The sequence below is a fragment of the Vulpes lagopus genome, chromosome 23 (genome assembly GCF_018345385.1).
Source record: "Vulpes lagopus strain Blue_001 chromosome 23, ASM1834538v1, whole genome shotgun sequence".
Classification (NCBI taxonomy): Eukaryota; Metazoa; Chordata; class Mammalia; order Carnivora; family Canidae; genus Vulpes; species Vulpes lagopus.
Window position 1 is genome coordinate 45,891,315 of NC_054846.1, and position 20,436 is coordinate 45,911,750.

The 20,436-nt window shown below is 41.8% G+C and overlaps 1 protein-coding gene across 1 annotated transcript in view; it reads left to right on the plus strand.

Annotated features, from left to right (window-relative positions):
- SUPT16H (SPT16 homolog, facilitates chromatin remodeling subunit) overlaps window positions 1-20,436 on the plus strand; it is a 42,267-nt gene that overhangs the window by 17,587 nt on the left and 4,244 nt on the right. Inside the window, exons 3-22 of the mRNA XM_041738866.1 lie at window positions 252-422; window positions 1,828-1,980; window positions 2,537-2,683; window positions 3,581-3,732; window positions 4,765-4,937; window positions 6,781-6,871; window positions 8,273-8,346; window positions 8,483-8,595; window positions 9,539-9,604; window positions 9,721-9,816; window positions 9,923-10,038; window positions 10,129-10,282; window positions 10,749-10,876; window positions 11,373-11,508; window positions 11,598-11,724; window positions 11,984-12,102; window positions 12,775-12,900; window positions 13,195-13,307; window positions 13,598-13,673; window positions 14,216-14,385. Of these exons, the coding sequence (XP_041594800.1) occupies window positions 252-422; window positions 1,828-1,980; window positions 2,537-2,683; window positions 3,581-3,732; window positions 4,765-4,937; window positions 6,781-6,871; window positions 8,273-8,346; window positions 8,483-8,595; window positions 9,539-9,604; window positions 9,721-9,816; window positions 9,923-10,038; window positions 10,129-10,282; window positions 10,749-10,876; window positions 11,373-11,508; window positions 11,598-11,724; window positions 11,984-12,102; window positions 12,775-12,900; window positions 13,195-13,307; window positions 13,598-13,673; window positions 14,216-14,385 (2,501 nt within the window). The remainder of the gene's footprint in view (window positions 1-251; window positions 423-1,827; window positions 1,981-2,536; window positions 2,684-3,580; window positions 3,733-4,764; window positions 4,938-6,780; window positions 6,872-8,272; window positions 8,347-8,482; window positions 8,596-9,538; window positions 9,605-9,720; window positions 9,817-9,922; window positions 10,039-10,128; window positions 10,283-10,748; window positions 10,877-11,372; window positions 11,509-11,597; window positions 11,725-11,983; window positions 12,103-12,774; window positions 12,901-13,194; window positions 13,308-13,597; window positions 13,674-14,215; window positions 14,386-20,436) is intronic.

The following is a 20,436-nucleotide window of genomic DNA, read 5'->3' on the forward strand; positions in this document are numbered from 1 at the left end:
AGAGGCAGAGACAGAGACATAGGTAGAGAGAGAAGCAGGCTCCCTGCAGGGAACCTGATGTGGGACTTGATCCTAGGACCTCGAGATCACACCCTGAGCCAAAGACAGGTGCTCAACCACTGAGCCTCCCATGTGCCCCCACATCTACATTATTTTGAAGTTCATTCCAGATATTTTATAAATATTTCTGAATAAGTATATATTGATTTTTAAAAATCTGTAAATACTGTTACCGTTATTGTCTCCCATAGACATGGCTCTTTGGTTATGAACTAACTGATACTATCATGGTCTTCTGTGATGACAAAATCATCTTTATGGCCAGCAAGAAGAAAGTGGAGTTTTTAAAACAGATTGCCAACACTAAGGGCAATGAGAATGCTAACGGAGCCCCTGCGATCACACTGCTGATAAGGGAAAAGGTCAGAACTAATAATGTATCAAAAAAAAAAAGAATGTATCATAAATGTGAAAGAATGTTTAAAAGTGATGAACAGAAATGCCCTCTAGGAATTTAAAAGGATACAGGGGATGGGTTTAGCTGACTGTGGTTGTAATTAGTCACATCTTTGTTGTGTTTGTTAGAAAAAAGTTCGATAACCCTGTCCTGCAGCAAAACATAGAGGCTGTGATAGTCTGTTGAACATTCACTTTGTCTGTGCATTATCGAGAATACTGTTTTCATCTTAGTTCCTTCATCAGAATAACTTTATTATAATTTTTTTTAAGTAGTCTCTACCTCTAACATATGGCTGGAACTCAAACCCCTGAGATTAAGAGTCATATGCTCTGTTGCCCTAGCCAGCCAGGTGCCCCTACAGTAAATAACTTTATTTTTTTTTTATAAGATTTTATTTATTCATGATAGTCAACAGAGAGAGGCAGAGACACAGGCAGAGGGAGAAGCAGGCTCCATGCAGGGAGCCCGATGTAGGATTCGATCCCGGGTCTCCAGGATCACACCCCGGGCCAAAGACAGGCGCCAAACCGCTGTGCCACCCAGGGATCCCTTTTTTTTTTTTTTTTTTTTTTTTGTAAATAACTTTAAATATCTTTTTCTTTTTAATATTTTATTTATTCATGAGAGACACAGAGACATAGGCAGAGGGAGAAGCAGGCTTCCCAAAGGGAGCCCGATGTGGGGCTCCATCCCAAAGCTACAGGATCATGCCCTGAGCCGAAGACATACGCTCAACTGCTGAGCCACCCAGGAGTCTCAGCTTTAAATATCCTTAAGGAAACTGAGCTTTACCTCATTTTCAGTTTTTATCACATGTGATTTTTTTTTTTTAAGATGTATTTGAGGGAGAGTGCATGTGAGTGTGTTGTGTGGATGTGCAATGTAAGGGAGGTACAGAGGAGGGGGGTGTGCTGGCACCGGGGAGGGAGGAGAGTCTTAAGCAGACTCCAGGCTGAGTGCAGAGCCTGACACGGGGCTCAATCTCATGACCCAGAAAGCATGGCCTGAGCTGATGGACACTTAACCTACTGTGCCACCCAGGCACCCCACATGTGATCTTTCTGTCGTCCTTTCTGTCTGACATTTTTTCTCAGAATATTGTTCACCTGTATGAATGTTTTAGCTGTTCCTGAAGAAAAAGAATAGTATGTCAACCTATGTGGCACTTCAGTATGTAAAAATACCCAAAGAAATTTTGTGTTAACTTTTAGTGTGTTATAGTCTACTCCAAGGAAGTAGATGGGACATAAGGAGAGAATTTATTCTTTCTATGGTTCCAAATATTCATCTCTGCCTGTTACTAGTATAACATAGATATCTAATTCTAAAACTAATTAACAAACCCCTTTTTTTCTTTGTGGCAATAGAATGAAAGCAATAAGAGCAGCTTTGACAAAATGATTGAAGCCATTAAAGAAAGCAAGAATGGCAAGAAGATTGGAGTGTTCAGCAAAGACAAATTCCCTGGAGAGTTTATGAAGAACTGGAATGACTGCCTCAACAAAGAGGGCTTTGACAAAGTAAGAATACTCTGGGAAACCAGCAAATTGAGAGTTGAGAAGACAAAAGTGTGGCAGGCTTCCATAACAGATAGTGTAAAGTATTTGTTTGGGGGAAACTGTGTATTCCTTCACATTTCCATTTTTCATTCTGCTTGGCTGAGCCAGTAAGCCAGTTTGACTTTTCAGTCAGGGATGAGGCATTGGGAAGATAGTTCTGCTATTTCAGAGGGAAACAGAAAAATCTCTTATCCAGAAAGTGTGTATGTATATACATATTTTCTCCCTGCTGTCCTGCCTCTCTTCCTTGTTCATACAAAATCCTCTAGAGAAGAAGGTTTACATTTAAATGATTCATTAGTTTAATACCCGTTAGAATACACACCATGACCCAGTGCAGAGCTATTTAAAATGTTTATTCAATCCAAGAAAAACGTGTTTCAGGATTCTGTAAACTACTGATGAATAGTATGTTAAATAACCAGGTATCTTCACTGATGACAGTCAAACTGGGAGAGAGGCATTCTTTAGCAGTTCTGTACCGGCACGTTGGCAACTCTTACCGCTTTGACTGCAGATAGATATCAGTGCGGTTGTGGCCTATACCATTGCTGTAAAGGAGGACGGGGAGCTGAACCTAATGAAGAAAGCAGCCAGCATCACTTCTGAGGTCTTCAACAAATTCTTCAAGGAAAGAGTCATGGAAATAGTTGATGCGGATGAGGTAAATGGAAGGGGAAAGTCTTCACTGTTGGAATGAAGCAGAAGTCAGTCCCTGCCATGCAGGGCTTTTTGGTGTATGTTCAGCTTCCTTTGAAATTAGGCATTTGACACATAACGGTGGTGGTGTATAATTGTGCCAGCTCTTTCGTTTGTTGTTTTTTTAGATGTATGGATTCATTTGAGAGAGAGAGAGAGCACCCTCATGTACCTGCTTGCATTGGGGGAGGGGCAGAGCATGCGCGCGCGCGCGCGAGAGAGAGAGAGAGAGAGAGAGAGAGAGAGAGAGAGAATTTCCAGCCAGTTCCCTGTTGAGCAGGGAGCCTGTTGCAGGGCTTGATCTCATGACCTGAGCTAAAACCAAGAGTTGACCAAACTCAACTGACTAAGCCACCCAGTGCCCTGTCAGTTGTCTTTCAAAGTAACTATAAACCTGCACTGTAGTTTCTTGAGGTTATTCAGTATTTTTATTTGACAATTCCATGCGTAGTTGTGAATTTCATACATGCTCAAAATCTGCTTTGCAGGTATACCACTGTATTATCTGACATGTAAACTGTTTTGTAATACTTCTATAACATCCTGATATCAGGATATATGTTGTCTTCTTTTTTGTTTGTTTGTTTTAAAGATTTTATGTATTTATTCATGAGAGAGACAGAGAAAGAGAGAAGCAGAGACAGGCAGAGGGAGAAGCAGGCTCCCTGCAGGGATCCCAATGTGAGACTCGATCCCGGGTCTCCAGGATCACACCCTGGGCTGAAGGCAGGTGCTAAACCCCTGAGCCACCCAGGAATCCCATATATGTTGTCTTCAAACAATAATGTCCAAAACCCCAAAACTCTTTGCCAGTGTCTGATGAATATTATAAATATTGTGTTATTTCTGGGCATACTTACAGAAAGTTCGACACAGCAAACTGGCCGAGTCTGTGGAAAAGGCCATTGAAGAGAAAAAATACCTAGCCGGGGCAGACCCTTCTACTGTGGAAATGTGTTACCCTCCTATCATTCAGAGTGGTGGCAACTATAATCTCAAGTTCAGTGTGGTGAGGTAAGTATGAGAACTTCAAAATATGGGGCACCTGGGGGGCTCAGTCAATTATGTGTCTGCCTTTGGCTCAGGTCATGATCCCAGGCTCCTGGGATCGAGTCCCTCATCAGGCTCCCTACTCAGCAGGGAGTCTGCTTCTCCCTTTGCCCCTCCCCCCATGCTTCTGCGTGCACGCTCGCGCGCGCTCTCTCACTCTCTCTCTCTCTCTCAAATAAAATCTTAGGGAAAAAAAGAGAGAACTTCAAATGTAACAGCAATCAGAGCATTTCAACTTTTAGCGTATTTTTTTTCTTGGACTCATTCTGGAATTCAGAAAAGTGGGAAGAGATACAATAACCATTAGTTTACCTTCTCCATTATCTTCTTATATTATTCTATGCTTTTTTTTTTTTTTTTTAAGATTTTATCTTTAATCTCTACACCCAGTGTGGGGCTCAAACTCACAACCGAGAGATCAAGAGTTGTCCGCTCTACCGACTGAGCCAGCCAGATGCCCCTGCTTATTTCTGTTTTATTTCACATTGGTACTCGCTTCTTACTTTAGCATTTATTTGATTTGGCTTTTCCAGATGATTAAAAATACCAAGAAAAAAATGTAAAACGTGTTGAGAAAACCCATTAAAATATTATTAGATATGCCATAATTTTAATTCTTTTAATTTTTAAAAAATATTGTAAAGAATGCTGTTTTTCTTGGTTGGGCTGAAGGGACTAATGCATAACGAATGCACAGTTCGTAGGGTGGGTAAGTGATGCCTTACCCCCAACTGCCAAACCATAATGAACAGAATTTAGTATATTGTTTGTCTACTTAGGATACCACAGCAGCTTTGCACTGAATGTTTATCCTATGAGGGTCCGTAACTTTACTCCCTTATAAGCTGGTTTGTTTATTTAGAAAAAGAGTTTAGGTCCTTCTGCTTCAGCTTTGGGATGGAGCAGGGAAAGGTGGTGATTACAGATGTCATATATCAGTGATACTAAGGACTTTACTGGTTGTGTAATGAAATGCTTTCTTCCTTTGGTCTCTAGTGACAAAAATCACATGCATTTTGGGGCCATCACTTGTGCCATGGGTATTCGCTTCAAATCTTACTGCTCCAACCTTGTTCGCACTTTGATGGTTGACCCTTCTCAGGAAGTCCAAGAAAATTACAACTTTTTGCTCCAACTTCAAGAGGAACTGCTGAAGGAATTAAGACATGGTGAGGTGCCCTAGAAAAGAAGGTTTGGAAATGATGTAACATAAATTTTTCTAGTGTTTATGTACATTTCTTTCCCTGAGGCTCTTGTACTAAAAATAGAATCAGATTTTACTAACCTTGAATCATCCTAGCATTTCATTCTTCAGTCGTCTTTTAGTCATGCGTAGTTAACTGTGGTTTTACATTGGTGTTTACAAAAAACTTTTGTGACTAGTTAGGCCTCTTTGTCCAGATCTTCATAAAATACCCTGGCCTTATTTTCTTTAGAAGGTTATAGGAACTAGGATCTCTGGCAATAGAATGTGTATTGTTAATTCTGCATCAACTGGATACAAGGAATCATAGTGTAAGAGCAGAACTGGTAGCAATTTTGCCAAGCAGGCAATTACCTACCTCAAAAGGCGGCAAAGTGCTTGATACCACACCTCTTTGGTCTTGAAACTCAACACTTCCAGTTGGCTAAATGGGACTTCATGTGTTATACATTTAAGCCACTACAGTCTGTAAGCCCACCCATGTTCCCTTTGTTTCTGGGAAACATTCCCCATGACCTCAAGTCAATCTTGAGAAATCCTATTGGAAGTGATAGTCACAGGTAGCTTGGTTAGGATTAAGACCTCTTTGAGGGCACCCCAGGGAGCTCAGCGGTTTAGCACCGCCTTCAGTCCAGGGTGTGATTCTGGAGTCCACGGGATCGAGTCCCATGTCAGGATCCCTGCAGGGAGCCTGCTTCTCCCTCTGCCTGTGTCTCTGCCTCTCTCTCTCTCTCTCTCTCTGTCTCTCATGAATTAATAAGTAAAATCCTAAATTAAAAAAAAAAAAAAATAGACCTTTGAAGCCACCATATCTAAACTATTCTGACTTGACATGTCTGTTCCTATCCTAGATCATGAAAAATTAAGGCCAGAGTCCTTTCAATAGTAATTTACCCATTCAGGTCCTACCTTTCTTTTTCTCAAAATGTATGATAACTTTATTGTCATACCACTTCTCAGATTTTAAATTATTTCACTGAGACTATCTAGCATCCTAACTAGGTGAATTGTTTTTAGAAACACAAATTTCAAAAATTAAAAATGCAAATTTCTAAGCCCTACCACTGCTGGAGCTGTATTTTTTTTTTTTTAAGGTTTTTATTTTGGGGCACCTGGGCGGTGCAGTCATTTAAGCGTCCACCTCTTGGTTTCAGCTCAGGTTGTGATCTCAGGGTCATAAGATCAATCCCTGCATTGGGCTCTGCATTCAGCCCGGAGTGTGCTTAACATTTTCCCTCTCCCTCCCCTCCCTGTGCTCTTGCTTGCATGTGTACACACGCGTGTTCTCTCTCTCTCTGTCTCAAGTAAATCTTTAAAAGTTTTTACTAATATATTTTTAGAAAGAGCACATGTGTGCACACATGGGAGGGGCAGGTGGGGAGGGAGAGGGACAAGGATAATTGGAGCACTACCTGGGGCCTGATCCTCTGACCCCAAGATCGTGAACTAAGCTGAAATCAAGAATCAGAGGCTCACTCCACTGAGCCACTCAGGCGCCCCACAGCTGAATTTCTTGTTTCACACTTTGAGAAATTCTGCTTTTAGGGGAAGGTAAGAAAATGTTGACTAAGAGCTAGTTTGGGACGCTTGGGTGGCTCAGCGATTGAGTGGCTGCCATCAGCCCAGGGCATGATTCTGGGGTCCCGGGATCGAGTCCCTCCCCTGCAGGGAGCCTGCTTCACCCTCTGCCTGTGTCTCTGCCTCTCTCTGTGTCTCTCATGAAGAAATAAATAAAATCTTTTTAAAAATGATTTGATTTGGTTTTATTTTTTCTGAAAGATACTCTTTCCTTCCTGTCTTGTCATTAGGTGTGAAGATATGTGACGTGTATAATGCTGTCATGGACGTGGTTAAAAAGCAGAAGCCAGAGCTGCTGAACAAAATTACCAAAAATCTAGGGTAAGATGTGATGATGTACTGTCACTCAAACCATTTTCATGACTGGCGTGGTCAGGCTGAATTGGATTGATTCTAGATTGATTCACCCAACATGTGTGGGCCTTTATTTCTGTTAAAGGTTTTCTGTATTTATTGAACACAAGCAGGGGGAGCAGCAGGCAGAGGGAGGGGGAGAAGCAGGCTCCCTGCTGAGCAAGAAGCCTTATGTGGGGCTCGGTCCTGGGACCCCGGGACCGTGTCCTGAGTCAAGGGAAAGATGCTCAACCCACTGAGCCTCCCGAACCCTGTGTATGGACTACTAAATACTGAACTTACGTGCCAGGCATGCAGTGTTATCAGAGAATGTAAGAGAGATTTCATTTCTGCTCCCAGGGATGGGGAGTAGATTTTCCAGACCAATATAGTGGATCCTAATAGATGTTCTAGGCTTAAACTACTTGTGTTGGGACACATTGTGGACTAGGTTTCCCCTCCCAGAATACTGCAGCTCACTTTGTAAACAAAACGAAATACTCAGAGATGTCTTACTACTTAACCTTTTTTTTCCATTTTTATTTAATTCAACATTTCTCAAATATATTTGACCATTGAACACCCACAAATACTTAAGAACATCTTACAGAACCAAAGACATTTTGGGAACAGTGGCTCTGGCTCTGGACAGTTTCCTTAGATGGAAAGTAGTTTGGGATAGTTTCTTTCTGGATTTCTCCAGTGGACAAGAGGAAGTCTATCAACCTGTACCACGTCTTGGCCCAGATGACTTCATGAATCCTAGTTATCAGTATTCCACTAACAGTCACCCTGCTTGATCCGCTTATTACAGGCTTGGTAGTGTACCCATTAACAGTCTGCCACGGTTTTGTTTTTTTTTTTTAAGATTTTATTTATTCATGAGAGACACAGAGAGAGAGAGAGGCAGAGACACAGAGGGAGAAGCAGGCTCCATGCAGGGAGCCCGACATGGGACTCGATCCCGGGACTCCAGGACCAGGCCCTGAGCCAAAGGCAGCGCTAAGCCACTGCGCCACCCAGGCTGCCCCAGTCTGCCACAATTTTTATAGGAAGACTCTTAACTTGATTTCATGGTACAATATTAAAATTCAACTCTCTGTGAGTAAGCTGAAATGAGGGCTTGATGTAAGAAATGTTAACACGAGGTACTTAATTTTAGGAGAGTCTTTTCAACTTATTGTTAGTCCGGAGACTATCCCGGAATCCTGTTTTCCTTAACTGACTAAAGAGCAGAGACCAATCACTCAACATACTTGCCTGCCTTATCCCGAAAGTTGAAATAGAATTCATCATACGGGACCCACATTAGAGATATTGTAGCCAAAAAAAGAAAGAGAGAGAGAGATTGTAGCCTGTTGTTGCAGTTTCTCTTCATTTCTTTTTTAGGTTCGGAATGGGAATTGAATTCCGTGAAGGCTCTTTAGTAATTAATAGTAAAAATCAGTACAAACTGAAAAAAGGTGAGTTTTACAGACATGCAGTAGGTTAATCCTTTTTTGAATAATTTTCTGTAGCTTTATGTCCCCCTTTTCTGTGTAAAATCTACCGTTCTTCATTCTCCCACAGTCAGAGACTAATTCCTGTTTGCTGTTGTAGGGATGGTTTTCAGCATCAATTTGGGATTCTCAGATCTGACTAACAAGGAAGGGAAGAAACCAGAAGAGAAAACCTATGCTCTCTTCATTGGTGACACAGTGCTTGTGGATGAGGTGGGTATTGCTGCTTCGGCATTGGAGTGCACATGAACTGACATTTGAAGTATGTTTTGTACGCTGTGGGGTTTTTATCTTGAAACTGTTTGCTAAATGCTGGCTGAAGGGAGAGGTCTGTGACAGTGACCTAATACAGCCAGAAATAGAGGTTGTCTTCCAAGTACGGGGAATGAAATAAACCAAACCATTCACCACCTTGTGGCTTGAACCTTGATAATGATAATATCGGGAACTGATTCTTCTTTTTTCCTTTTTTTTTTTTAATAATGGCTTTATGGAGCTATGTATATACCACACGATTCACCCACTGTGAAAGTGTATAATTTAGTGATTTTTAGTATAATCACAGTTTTGCAACCATCATCACAATCTAATTTTAGAACATTTTTATCACTTAAGAAACCCTATATGCTAGCTGTCATTTCCCACTTTTCTCCCAAGCCCCCCAAATCTAGGCAATGACCAACCCACTTTCTAAGGATATGTTTGTTCTAGGCCTTTGTGGCCTTTTGTAACTGGTTTGTTTTTTTTTTTCACTTAGAACTGATTCTAAATGTTAATAGCAACTTCTGTATTCTTATTATGTAAGGACATTTATGCAGTAATTCAATGAATTATAATACTCTACGAAGCAGATACTCTACCCTCAGATAAAGAAACTGGGACACAGAACAGTAGCAGTAAGTAGCCAGATGTCAGCACTACAAAGTGATTAAGCCAGGTCTCCAATCCAGCCTGTATTCATAGTCGTTATCTCAGTGTTGCCTCCCAAGTTTTAGTTCCTCATGAGGTTGGGAGGATAAAATCTGTATGTATTCATTGTCTAAGATTTTAGTACCTAGAAGTTTCAAAGCATTGCCTCCCTATGTACTAGGCTAGAAAGTGAAAGTGCCTCGTTTAAATAATCTTATAAATGTCTGGCTTCTTGTTTTTATTCCAGGATGGCCCAGCTACTGTTCTTACTTCTGTGAAGAAGAAAGTGAAGAATGTGGGGATTTTCCTGAAGGTAGGAAAAAGAAAAATAAATGGTGTGGGAAGTTTGGAACTGTGAAAAGGCTAAAATCATAAGGGCTAAGCAGATTAAAACCGGGATTTCTGAGTCTGATTTTTTTCCCTCTGTAGAATGAGGATGAAGAGGAGGAGGAGGAGGAGAAAGATGAAGCCGAGGACCTGTTGGGGAGAGGTTCTCGGGCAGCGTTACTTACGGAAAGAACACGAGTGAGTTTACTATTTCAGTCTCCAGTGATGACCGCCTGTCCTGTGGTCCGTCTGGAGCACCTTTGTAGGGATGGCAGTTCGCTGACTTGGCTTTGCCCTTCTCCAGAACGAGATGACTGCAGAAGAGAAACGAAGAGCGCATCAAAAGGAACTGGCAGCTCAGCTCAACGAGGAAGCAAAGAGGCGATTGACCGAACAGAAAGGAGAACAACAGATTCAGAAGTAAGGGTCGGCATCGGGCCACAAGTTTGTTGTGGACTCTTGTGTCATTGGTAGAAATTTCTCAAAAAAATGTTTCTATTCCCACTCCAGAGCTCGCAAATCTAACGTGTCCTATAAAAACCCATCTTTGATGCCTAAGGAGCCGCATATTCGGGAAATGAAGATCTATATTGACAAGAAATACGAAACTGTGATAATGCCCGTGTTCGGTATCGCGACCCCCTTTCACATTGCCACAATCAAGGTATGAGTGCTGCGTTGGGTTCCGGCCGGACTACTGCTCAAGCCGGGAATTGTGCTCTCTGCAGATTCTTGCTCCCACTGCACTGGCTCTCGCCGACTCTGCCCTTCTCACTTTACAGGGTCCCCCTCTCCTTACCTCCTGTCCTCACTCTCCTTCCTTTCCAGTTTTCACTTTGTTAGAAAGTTCAGTGATCTAGTCTAGAAACACCATTTGCATTGTGCATTTTTTAACATGTTGTTGGACTTGTGGCTCCAGGTACTCTGAGAAGTCTGGTTCTTTTGGTCATATAAAAAAAAAAAATAAGCTACAGACAATTTGATCTAGATCAAGGGTTACAGGTTAGGGTTATCAGCCAGCTTTTAACTCTCATCTTAACTTTAGTGTCTCCATAACTACTAATCTTTTATTTGGAGACAAACCTGTTTGTTTATTTTGTTAATGCTTTTCTTTTCTTTTCTTTGAGCAGAATATAAGCATGTCCGTGGAAGGAGATTATACTTACTTGCGAATCAACTTCTATTGCCCAGGCAGTGCTCTGGGCAGGAATGAGGGCAACATCTTTCCTAACCCAGAAGCCACTTTTGTCAAGGAAATGTGAGTTCCAGGAAAACAACCATCCCCAAATCCCTGCTGGTTGGAGTGGTACTCTCAGAAACATATCCATGTGCTGTGTCCTCCCTCAGTGGCACCTGTTTAGGATCATCCTGCTAGCCTTGTACTGTTCTAAGGATGGAACCCAATTTGGAGTCCTCATGAAAATATGTTAAACTGATAACATGTATTTTGCAATAGAATCATAAATAAGGAAATGTGTGCCTCATTGGAGTCCTTCCCTTCATGGGATGGGATGGAATAATTGGCTATGCCAGATGTGAAAACTAAGTGTGATTTTTCCACCCAAAAGATTAGGCATTTATAAGATTCTGTCTTTAAGAGAGAAGAGAGATGTTTTTCAGCTTTGCAGACAGCGTCGCCATTCACTGGTACCTTTTTCTCCTGAAAGCTACTAAGTCAGTTAAAAATAGAGTAAAGAGTGCAAGTTACCTGGCCTGATGATGTAACATAAGTTGTGGCTTCCCCTTTTTAACAGTACATACCGAGCTTCAAATATGAAGGCACCTGGAGAACAGACAGTACCAGCCTTGAACCTCCAGAATGCTTTCCGAATTATAAAAGAAGTACAGAAGCGTTATAAGACCCGGGAAGCAGAAGAGAAGGAGAAGGAGGTGCGCCTGGACACCCAACAGGGTGTGTGTGGGTTTGGGAGATACCACAAAGCTGCATGAGGGCTCACATTCATTCTCATTCTTCTTAGGGCATTGTGAAACAAGACTCCCTGGTCATCAATCTCAACCGGAGTAATCCCAAACTGAAAGATCTATACATTCGCCCAAACATTGCCCAAAAGAGGATGCAGGGTTCACTGGAGGCCCATGTCAATGGTACGGATGATCTTTCGTGGGACTGGGCTTTGTCTCTGGGGCACATTTGTAGGAATGACCTATCAGATAATACAGTATGTTAGGGAAATGCTGGGAGGAATGTGCTTATTACATTGCTCTATGTGCACAAGGAAAGGAAAACTGTATAGATTTTGGCATTTTCTCTAAACCCTGTTCAAACCAGCCAGAAAAGCAGTGTCTTCTGGCCTCCCCTCATGATGCTGCTTGATGCTTAGCAGCGTCATTCCTTTGTCCTCAGGCTTCCGCTTCACATCTGTTCGAGGAGACAAAGTGGATATCCTGTACAATAACATCAAGCATGCTTTGTTCCAGCCGTGTGATGGAGAAATGATCATTGTCTTGCACTTTCACCTCAAGGTATGCCTGTCCACTTACTAGCTGTCGGATCTTGGGCAAGATCTTCCTGTCACCCTCTTTCCTTAAAATCGTGATGATGGCAGCCCGGGTGGCTCAGCGGTTTAGCGCTGCCTTTGGCACGGGCCTGATCCTGGAGACTAGGGATCAAGTCCCATGTCAGGCTCCCTATATGGGGCCTGCTTCTCTGTCTGCTTGTGTCTCTGCCTCTCTCTCTCTCTCTCATGAATAAATAAAATATTTTAAAAATAAATAAATAAAATTGTGATGAAAATAGCACTTGTCACAGAAGATTATTAAGAGGATCAAATAGGATAATGTTTATGAAGTCCACAGTGTCTGAAATCTAGAAGGTGCTAAGCGTGTATCTTCCTTTGTTGTAATATCTAATGACCACTGAAACCTAAGGTTTCCTCCAAATTCCTGTTTCTGAAATAGAAAAATGTGGCGTTGGATGCAGTTTATTGCCAGCATCATGTCTAAAGTCCATCCTAACAAATAGTACTTTTAAAGTTCGTACAGTCTCACATTATTTGTGATGATACCAGGGATGGTTTCACCATCTTTACATAACAGATGCAGTTTCCAGCATAGATGTTGTTTCCATGGTGTTTATTGTCATTACCTGCCCCTGTGGGGTTTCTGACTTCTGTCCTCTCTGCTCTGCGCCCCCAGAATGCCATCATGTTTGGGAAGAAGCGGCACACAGACGTGCAGTTCTACACAGAAGTGGGGGAGATCACCACGGACTTGGGCAAACATCAGCACATGCATGACCGAGATGACCTCTATGCCGAGCAGGTCTGTGAGGTTTCATATTTTATTTGCAGGGTATTGAGGTGGCTCGCGGTTCGGATCGGAGTTTGGTCATGGTATTTTACAAGCAACCCCTGAATCTTCCTGCAGCACCCCACAGGCGTGTGTGCCAATGGTCCAGGCAGGGGCTCGTGGGCTACGTGTCGGTTGCGAGTGTGGCTGTGTGATCGATGGTGTGGTCTCTAGGAAAGCGTCTGTGTCGGCAGCATGGGTGTGAGAACTCGGATGTACTGTTAACAGATGATGGCTATAGTTGATTAGTATTTTATTCTTCCACAGATGGAACGAGAAATGAGGCACAAACTGAAAACAGCCTTTAAAAATTTCATTGAGAAAGTAGAGGCTCTAACTAAAGAGGAACTGGAATTTGAAGTGCCTTTTAGGGACTTGGGGTAACATCTCTTTTTGGCCTAATGTGTTGTCTCCCTATTAGAAAAGTTATTCTTCCTTTATAATAAAGCAACATAACAGATCATGCCCTTCTTTCTTTCTTTGAAGAGCTCTGAGACATCCGTTCCCCTTGAAAATTTTTAGGGCTGGGGGGATTCCCTGTAAATGAGGCTCCAGTGAGTGTGCTGGACCTGGGTTTAGAAGGGAAAAGGAAAGAAGTGTGTTGTTGGCAGCAAGTTTCTCTTGCACTGGGCCCGACCTTATGTGCATCTCTTCTCTTATTCTTTTTCAGATTTAATGGAGCTCCTTACAGGAGTACTTGCCTCCTTCAGCCCACTAGTAGTGCGCTGGTAAACGCTACAGAGTGGGTGAGTATTTTTTTATCTCCTTTTAGGAAGAAAATTGTTAGAGAAAAGAAAGCAGAAGGATAGGTGTTTTGAAAACTATCATCATTTCTGATGATTTTCATTTTTGATAGTTACTTTTGGGGAAGGGTCAGAGGGAGAGCGAAAATTAAGCAGGCTCCACACCCAGTGCAAAGGCCCGATGCCAGGCTCGATCTCACAACCCCGAGGTCCTGACCTGAGCCAAAATCAAGTCGGAGGGTTGCTTAACTCATTTGAACCCCCCAGGTACCTCGATAGTTACTTTTCTTAGGCATACCTTATTGAATAGATGATTCTTCAAAGGTCTCTTTAAATAATTTTTTGAAGAATTTATAGTTTCCTTAAATTTTTTCTCCTGAGGAAAGATTTTGATCTCACAAATCCTTTTACTGGCGCTTCTCAATACATTGTATTGCTTTTAGTCTTTCCCAAAAAACAGGAGTGATTTTTGGATTCTGGCACAATTTGAAAATGCTAATGCTTTAGGGGATTTATGTGGTAGTGATCCAGTTTCTCCCTGACAGCCACCTTTTGTGGTGACCTTGGATGAAGTGGAGCTGATTCACTTCGAGCGGGTTCAGTTTCACCTGAAGAACTTTGATATGGTGATAGTGTACAAGGACTACAGCAAGAAAGTCACGATGATCAACGCCATTCCTGTAGCCTCCCTAGACCCCATCAAGGAATGGTTGAAGTAAGTAAATCAGCCAGCAGTCTCCCATTTACCCCAAGAGGCCTGGTTTACAGAATATAAGTGTGGTGTGTTGTATATAAAACCTGCTGGTGTGCTTAAGGGTGAAACTGCCTTTGGGTTGAGTTATAGCCCAGGACTTAAAAATTTGGACTTAAAAATTTGGGATCTATTGGATTAAGAGTTAACTTTTTCCTGAAATTCCAACAGTAGTTGATGGATATTTACACACACACACATACAATCTTTAGATTTTTTTTTTCAAGTCTACTTGAGAGGGGTATAAAAAATCTAAACACGTGTAATAGTTTAGTTATAAAAAGGGGGGCATATTTCTTACTAGTTCTCTTATTTTTACTGAAAGATGAGATAGAAATTCTTTTTATTTTAGCCTTTGACATCCATATATACACATTTCAGCTCAAAGGATTTTTCAGTGGAAGTAGCAGAACTCTATATCCGTTAGATGTTATTTCCTAGGTGTAAAGGGTGAGCTTGGGTAGCCATGAGTATAGTTTGCTCCACCCTCCACCCCCAACCCCCCAATTACCTGTGACAGGGAAGTGCTGTAAGTATAAACCTCCTCTTATGAAGTGGGTTGAGAGAATGTAGAAATAGTAGGAGAAAAAAAAAGCAAATTAGGAGAAAGATACAAATTTATGGTTTCCCTGAGGATTTTCCTGCGAAACATGTAGGTAGGTGATGTAATGTCACAGACATTATGTGTAAATGCATATATGACTTTTGAAAAACAAGTTTCGTTGAGGGAAAACTTATATGTAATAAAATTTGCCAATTTAAGTTCTGATTTGAGAAGTTCTAACAAATGTAACACAGTCTGGAATCTACCATCATAATTAGGATAATATGTCTTCACTCCTAAAAGTTCCTTTATAGTCATTTTCCTTCCTATAGGCTTATCCCTGGTTTCTATCACTGTACAGCTTGCTTCTAGAATTTCACACAAAATGGAAGCCTACAGTATGTTATCTTTTGTATCTTGCATCCTTCACTTAACTCAGTACTTTGGAAATTTGTTCAAGTTGCTGAGTGCATCACCGCTGTTCGTTACGGGGAGCATGCCGGAGCATGGAAACTCCACACTTCATTACACACAGGTCTTTAAAGTGTAAACGTATGTTTTCATTTCTTGGGTAGATGACCTAAGTGTGGCACTCCTGGGTCATATGATTTGTTTTTAAGTCTCTGTGTTCATCTTTGCAAGAAACTATCAAATCACTTTCCAGAAAACCTGGAAAAACCTGCAATGTGTGAGAATTGTTGCCGTGCATCTGAATCAACACTTGCTGTTGACCATTAGAGTAGGTGTGCAGTGCTGGTCCCATCGTGGCTTCAGTTTGTATTTCCGTGACGACCCTTGATGTTGATGTTGAACATCTTTTCATATGCTTATGTGTCATCCCGTGTCTTGAGAGGGAGTAACTTTGAATTTTTTGCCCATGTTAAGTTAAAAAGGAGATTGCTTGTCTGAGTTGTAAGAATTCTAAAGACTGGTTAGGGATACGTGGGTGGTTAAGTGTTTGACTCTTGATTTCACCTCAGGTCATGATGTCAGGGTCATGAGATTGAGCCTCGCATCGGGCTCCGGGTTCAGCTTGTAGTCTACTTGAGATCTTTTCTTTGCCTCTCCCCCCTCGTGTACTCGCTCTATCTCTAAAATAAATCTTTCCAAAAATTAAATTTAAGGCAGTCCTGGTGGCTCAGCGGTTTAGCGCCGCGTTCAGCCCAGGGCGTGATCCTGGAGACCTGGGATCGAGTTCCATGTCAGGTTCCTGCGTGGAGCCTGCTTCTCCCTCTGCCTGTGTCTCTGCCTCTCTCTATGTCTCTCATGCATAAATAAAATCTTTTAAAAGAAATTAAATTTTAAAAAGTCTTTAGATGTAAATCCTTAATCAAATACAGGTTTTGTATATGTTTTCTTCTTTAAAAAAAAAAAAAAGATTATTTCTTTTAGAGTTTGAGCCTAGGAGTGAGAGAGACAGGATTTTTTTTTTTAATCATCTGCGCTCGCACACACACAGGCAGGGAGAGTTGCAGCAGGTGGAGGGAGAAGCAGGCTCCCCAATGAGCAAGTAGCTTGATGTGGGACTCGATCCCAGGACGCCAGGATCATGACCTGAGCCAAAGGCAGATGACTGAGCCACCCAGGTGCCCTGAAAGAGAATCCTTAAGCAGACTCTGCTGAGCACAGAACCCAGTGCAGGGCTCAAGATCATGACTTGAGCTGAAATCAAGAGGTGCGTCTATGGCCATACCACCCTGAACGCACTCGATCTCGTCTGAAATCAAGAGGCTCCCCTTGTATGTATTTTTTCAGTCGTTTCTTCTTTCTTTTTTTTTTTTTTTTTTAAGATTTTATTTATTCATCAGAGGGAGAGGCAGAGACCCAGGCAGAGGAAGAAATAGGCTCCATGCAGGGAGCCCGATGTGGGATTCAATCCCTGGTCCCCAGGATCACGCCCTGGGCTGAAGGCGGCGCTAAACCGCTGAGCCACCCAGACTGTCCTTTTCAGTGGTTTCTATGCTTCTTCATTTCCTTGAGTGTCTTTTAAAGACTAGATGTGTAAAATTCTCATGAGCTTTGTTAGATCTCTTTCTTTTGTAGTTTGTGCTTTTTACATCTCATCTATTAAATTGAGTAACCCAAAATCATTTTCTGTTTTTTCCTAGAGTTTTACAGGTTCAGGTCTCATATTTAGGTCTGTGATCCATTTGGAGCTAATTTTTTTACTGTAGCATAGGGTCAGGGCTCATACTTTGCCTACATATAGCTGATTATTCTAGTATCATTTGTGACAGGATTATCCCCTAGTTACTGAATTATCTTGGCATATTTTTTTAAAAAAAGAAATCAACCATGTAGGAGAGGGTCTATTTCTGGATGGTGTTCTGTTGCATTGGCATCTGTGTGTCCTTGTACTGCTGTCAAAATTACTGTAGCTTTATAGTAATTCTTGAAATCAGGTGGTGTAACTCCAATTTCATTCCTTTTCACAATTGGCTATATTGCATTGGCTATTCTCTGTAAATTCTAGAATCATCTTGTGTCTTTCAACAAACTGGTCTTTTTAATTTACCGTTTTAGTATTTATATAATTTATATAATGGTGTTCCCTTTCCTCCTAATATTGATCATTTGTTTTATCTTTTTGTTGGTCAGTCTGCCTAGAGGTTTAACTTTATTTTTTTTCCCATCATTATGAAATGTCCTTCCTTATCCCTGATAGCAGTCCTTGTTTCAAAATCTACTTGATGTGTATCATTACTGTGGACTTCTAGCTTTATTTTGGTTAGTGTTTGTATAACATGTCTTTTTTCTGTCCTTCAAACTTTACGTTTAGAGTGGCTTCCTTGGAGACAACATTTATTTGAGTCTCACTTGTTTTAATCTATTCTTTTCATTGGATTGGTGAAAACAGACCATTTACATTTATTGTTAACTATCAGTATGGTTGGGTTCAAATCTATCACCTTGCTCTTCGTTTTCTTATCTGTTCTTTGTTGCTTTTCTCTTCTGTTTATGCCACCTTTCGGATTAATTTTATGATTGTATATGAAGGTGTTTTGGGGGGCGTTGGTTTTGGTTGTTTGTTTTTAATTCATGAAAGACAGACAGAGAGAGAGAGAGAGAGGCAGAGACACAGGCAGAGGGTAGAAGCAGGCTCCATGCAGGGAGCCTGATGTGGGACTCAATCCCGGGACTCCAGGATCAGGCCCTGGGCTGAAGGCAGCGCTAAACTGCTGAGCCACCCAGGGATTCCCGGTTTTTTTTTTAGTAGTCTCTACACCCAGTATGGGGCTCAAACTCATGACCCCAAGATTAAGAGTTGCATGCGCTCCTCTGACTGAGCCAGCCACATGCCCCTGGGCAGTTATCTCTTAATTGACAAAATTGCAGAAAGTGTCTTGGATATTTACTCATGTATTTACCATTCCTGGTGCTCTTCATTCCATTGTGTGGTTCTGACCTTTTATCTGCTTTTTCTTTGCCTCATAAATCTCCTTTAGTATTTGAGGGGCAGGTTTTCTGGTGACACATTCTCTCAGCTTTTTTCTTGAAAGATTTCCCTTTCATTTCAGAAAGATGTTTTTTGCTGCATGTAGAATTGTAAGCTGATGGTCTTTTTTAATATTTATAAGATACTGCTTCACCATCTTCCAGCTTACTGGGTTTCTGCTCAGGTGTTTGCTCTTGTTCTTTGTACCTCTTTATAGGTCTTTTCTCCTCAGGATATTTTATTTTCTATTTGTATCATTGGTTTTTAGCAGTTTGTTAGATGCTTTGCTGTGTTTTGTTTGGTATGTTTGTTTTTAATAATTATTCTGCTTAGCATGCATTGGGCTCCTCAGATCTGCTGGGTATGTGGTTTTCATCACATCTAGAAATGTTTTGGCCATTTTTCTTCTAATATTCTTGCTTAGTTTCCCCCCCCCCCCTTTTGTTCCCTGAGACTAATTACACGTATTTCATTTCATCACTTTTCAACATCTTCCAGTTTCTTCCTTCTTGAACATATGGAGCATATTTATTATAGTTCTTTCAACAACATTATCTGATACTTGCATCCACCATCTTTGTATTTTCTGGGTCTGTTTCTATTGGTTTTTCTCCTGCCTTTTTTTTTTTTTTTAAAGATTTTATTTATTCATGAGAGAGAGGTAGAGAGAGGCAGAGACACAGGCAGAGGGAGAAGCAGGCTCCACGCAGGGAGCCTGACTGGGATTCGATCCGGGGTCTTCAGGATCAGGCCCTGGGCTGCAGGTGGCGATAAACCACTGAGCCACCTGGGCTGCCCTTCTTCTGCTTTTTTGCATGTCTGGTGATTTGTGATCAACTGCCAAACATTGTAACTACACATTTTTGGGTGCTAGTTTTTTTTAGTTTTTTTTTCTAGATTTCATTCTAGATATAATTTAGGGACTTGGATACCACTTGATTTTTCAAACTTGTCTAGGATTTACCCCACTGCTGAGGCAGTACTCTTTTGAGGACTCTTGATTCCCTGTGTGTTACAAGGTCTTTCTACTGAGGCTGGTAGGAACAGGAACTATTTCCAGCTTAGTGTGAGGTCTGGGAATTGTCTGGCCTACTGTTTTCCAATGCTGCTTTGCCCACCTCTCCTGAGCTTCCTCTCATGCGTGTGCAGATACATTCTCAGCCTACGATTGGCAGGGATCCCTCTGCATATTTCCAGAACATTTCCTATTACTGTCTCTCCTCTAGTACTCTCTGCTTCACAAATTCTAACTATTTCAGCCTTCTCAAATCCTTCTCTGTCTCTCAGGTTCTGATTGGGTTCCCTTCTCTTCATAGCAGCCTGGGAACCGCCTCCAGGCAGAGAACTTGGGGAGTCATAAAACAGAACCCCGTTTGTTTCCTTCTTTAGGGGACTATAATCCTGTGCTACTTTTTATCCAATGTTTTGTGGGTTTAAGATATTTATTTGAGGGATCCCTGGGTCGCGCAGCGGTTTGGCGCCTGCCTTTAGCCCAGGGCGCGATCCTGGAGACCCGGGATCGAATCCCACGTCGGGCTCCCGGTGCATGGGGCCTGCTTCTCCCTCTGCCTATGTCTCTGCCTCTCTCTCTGTGTGACTATCATAAATAAATAAAAATTTTAAAAAGTTAAAAGCTTGGACATTTAAAAAAGATATTTGAGAGCGAGCGAGTACAAGCGGGGCGAGGGGGGAGAAGCAGACTTCCCACTGAACAGGGAGCCCCATGGCGGGGGGGTTCGATCCCAGGACCCCGGGATCATGACCTGAACCAAAGGCAGATGCTTAACTGACTGAGCCACACAGGGCCCCCTTTATCCAGTCTTTGAAAGCTGTTTCATAACTTGGTTTTTTGTGGGGTTTTTTTTAAATGAAAAGGTGTATCTAGTTCTTATTTTTCCACCAGGGCTAGAGGCAGAGGTTACAGTGTGTATGATGTAATGCTTGTCCTGGACTTCTGGCAGTGGCTACATATTTCTTGTGATCCTCACTATTGTCATTTCTTCGGTTGTCTTTTCTCTTCCTTCCCACCCACTTC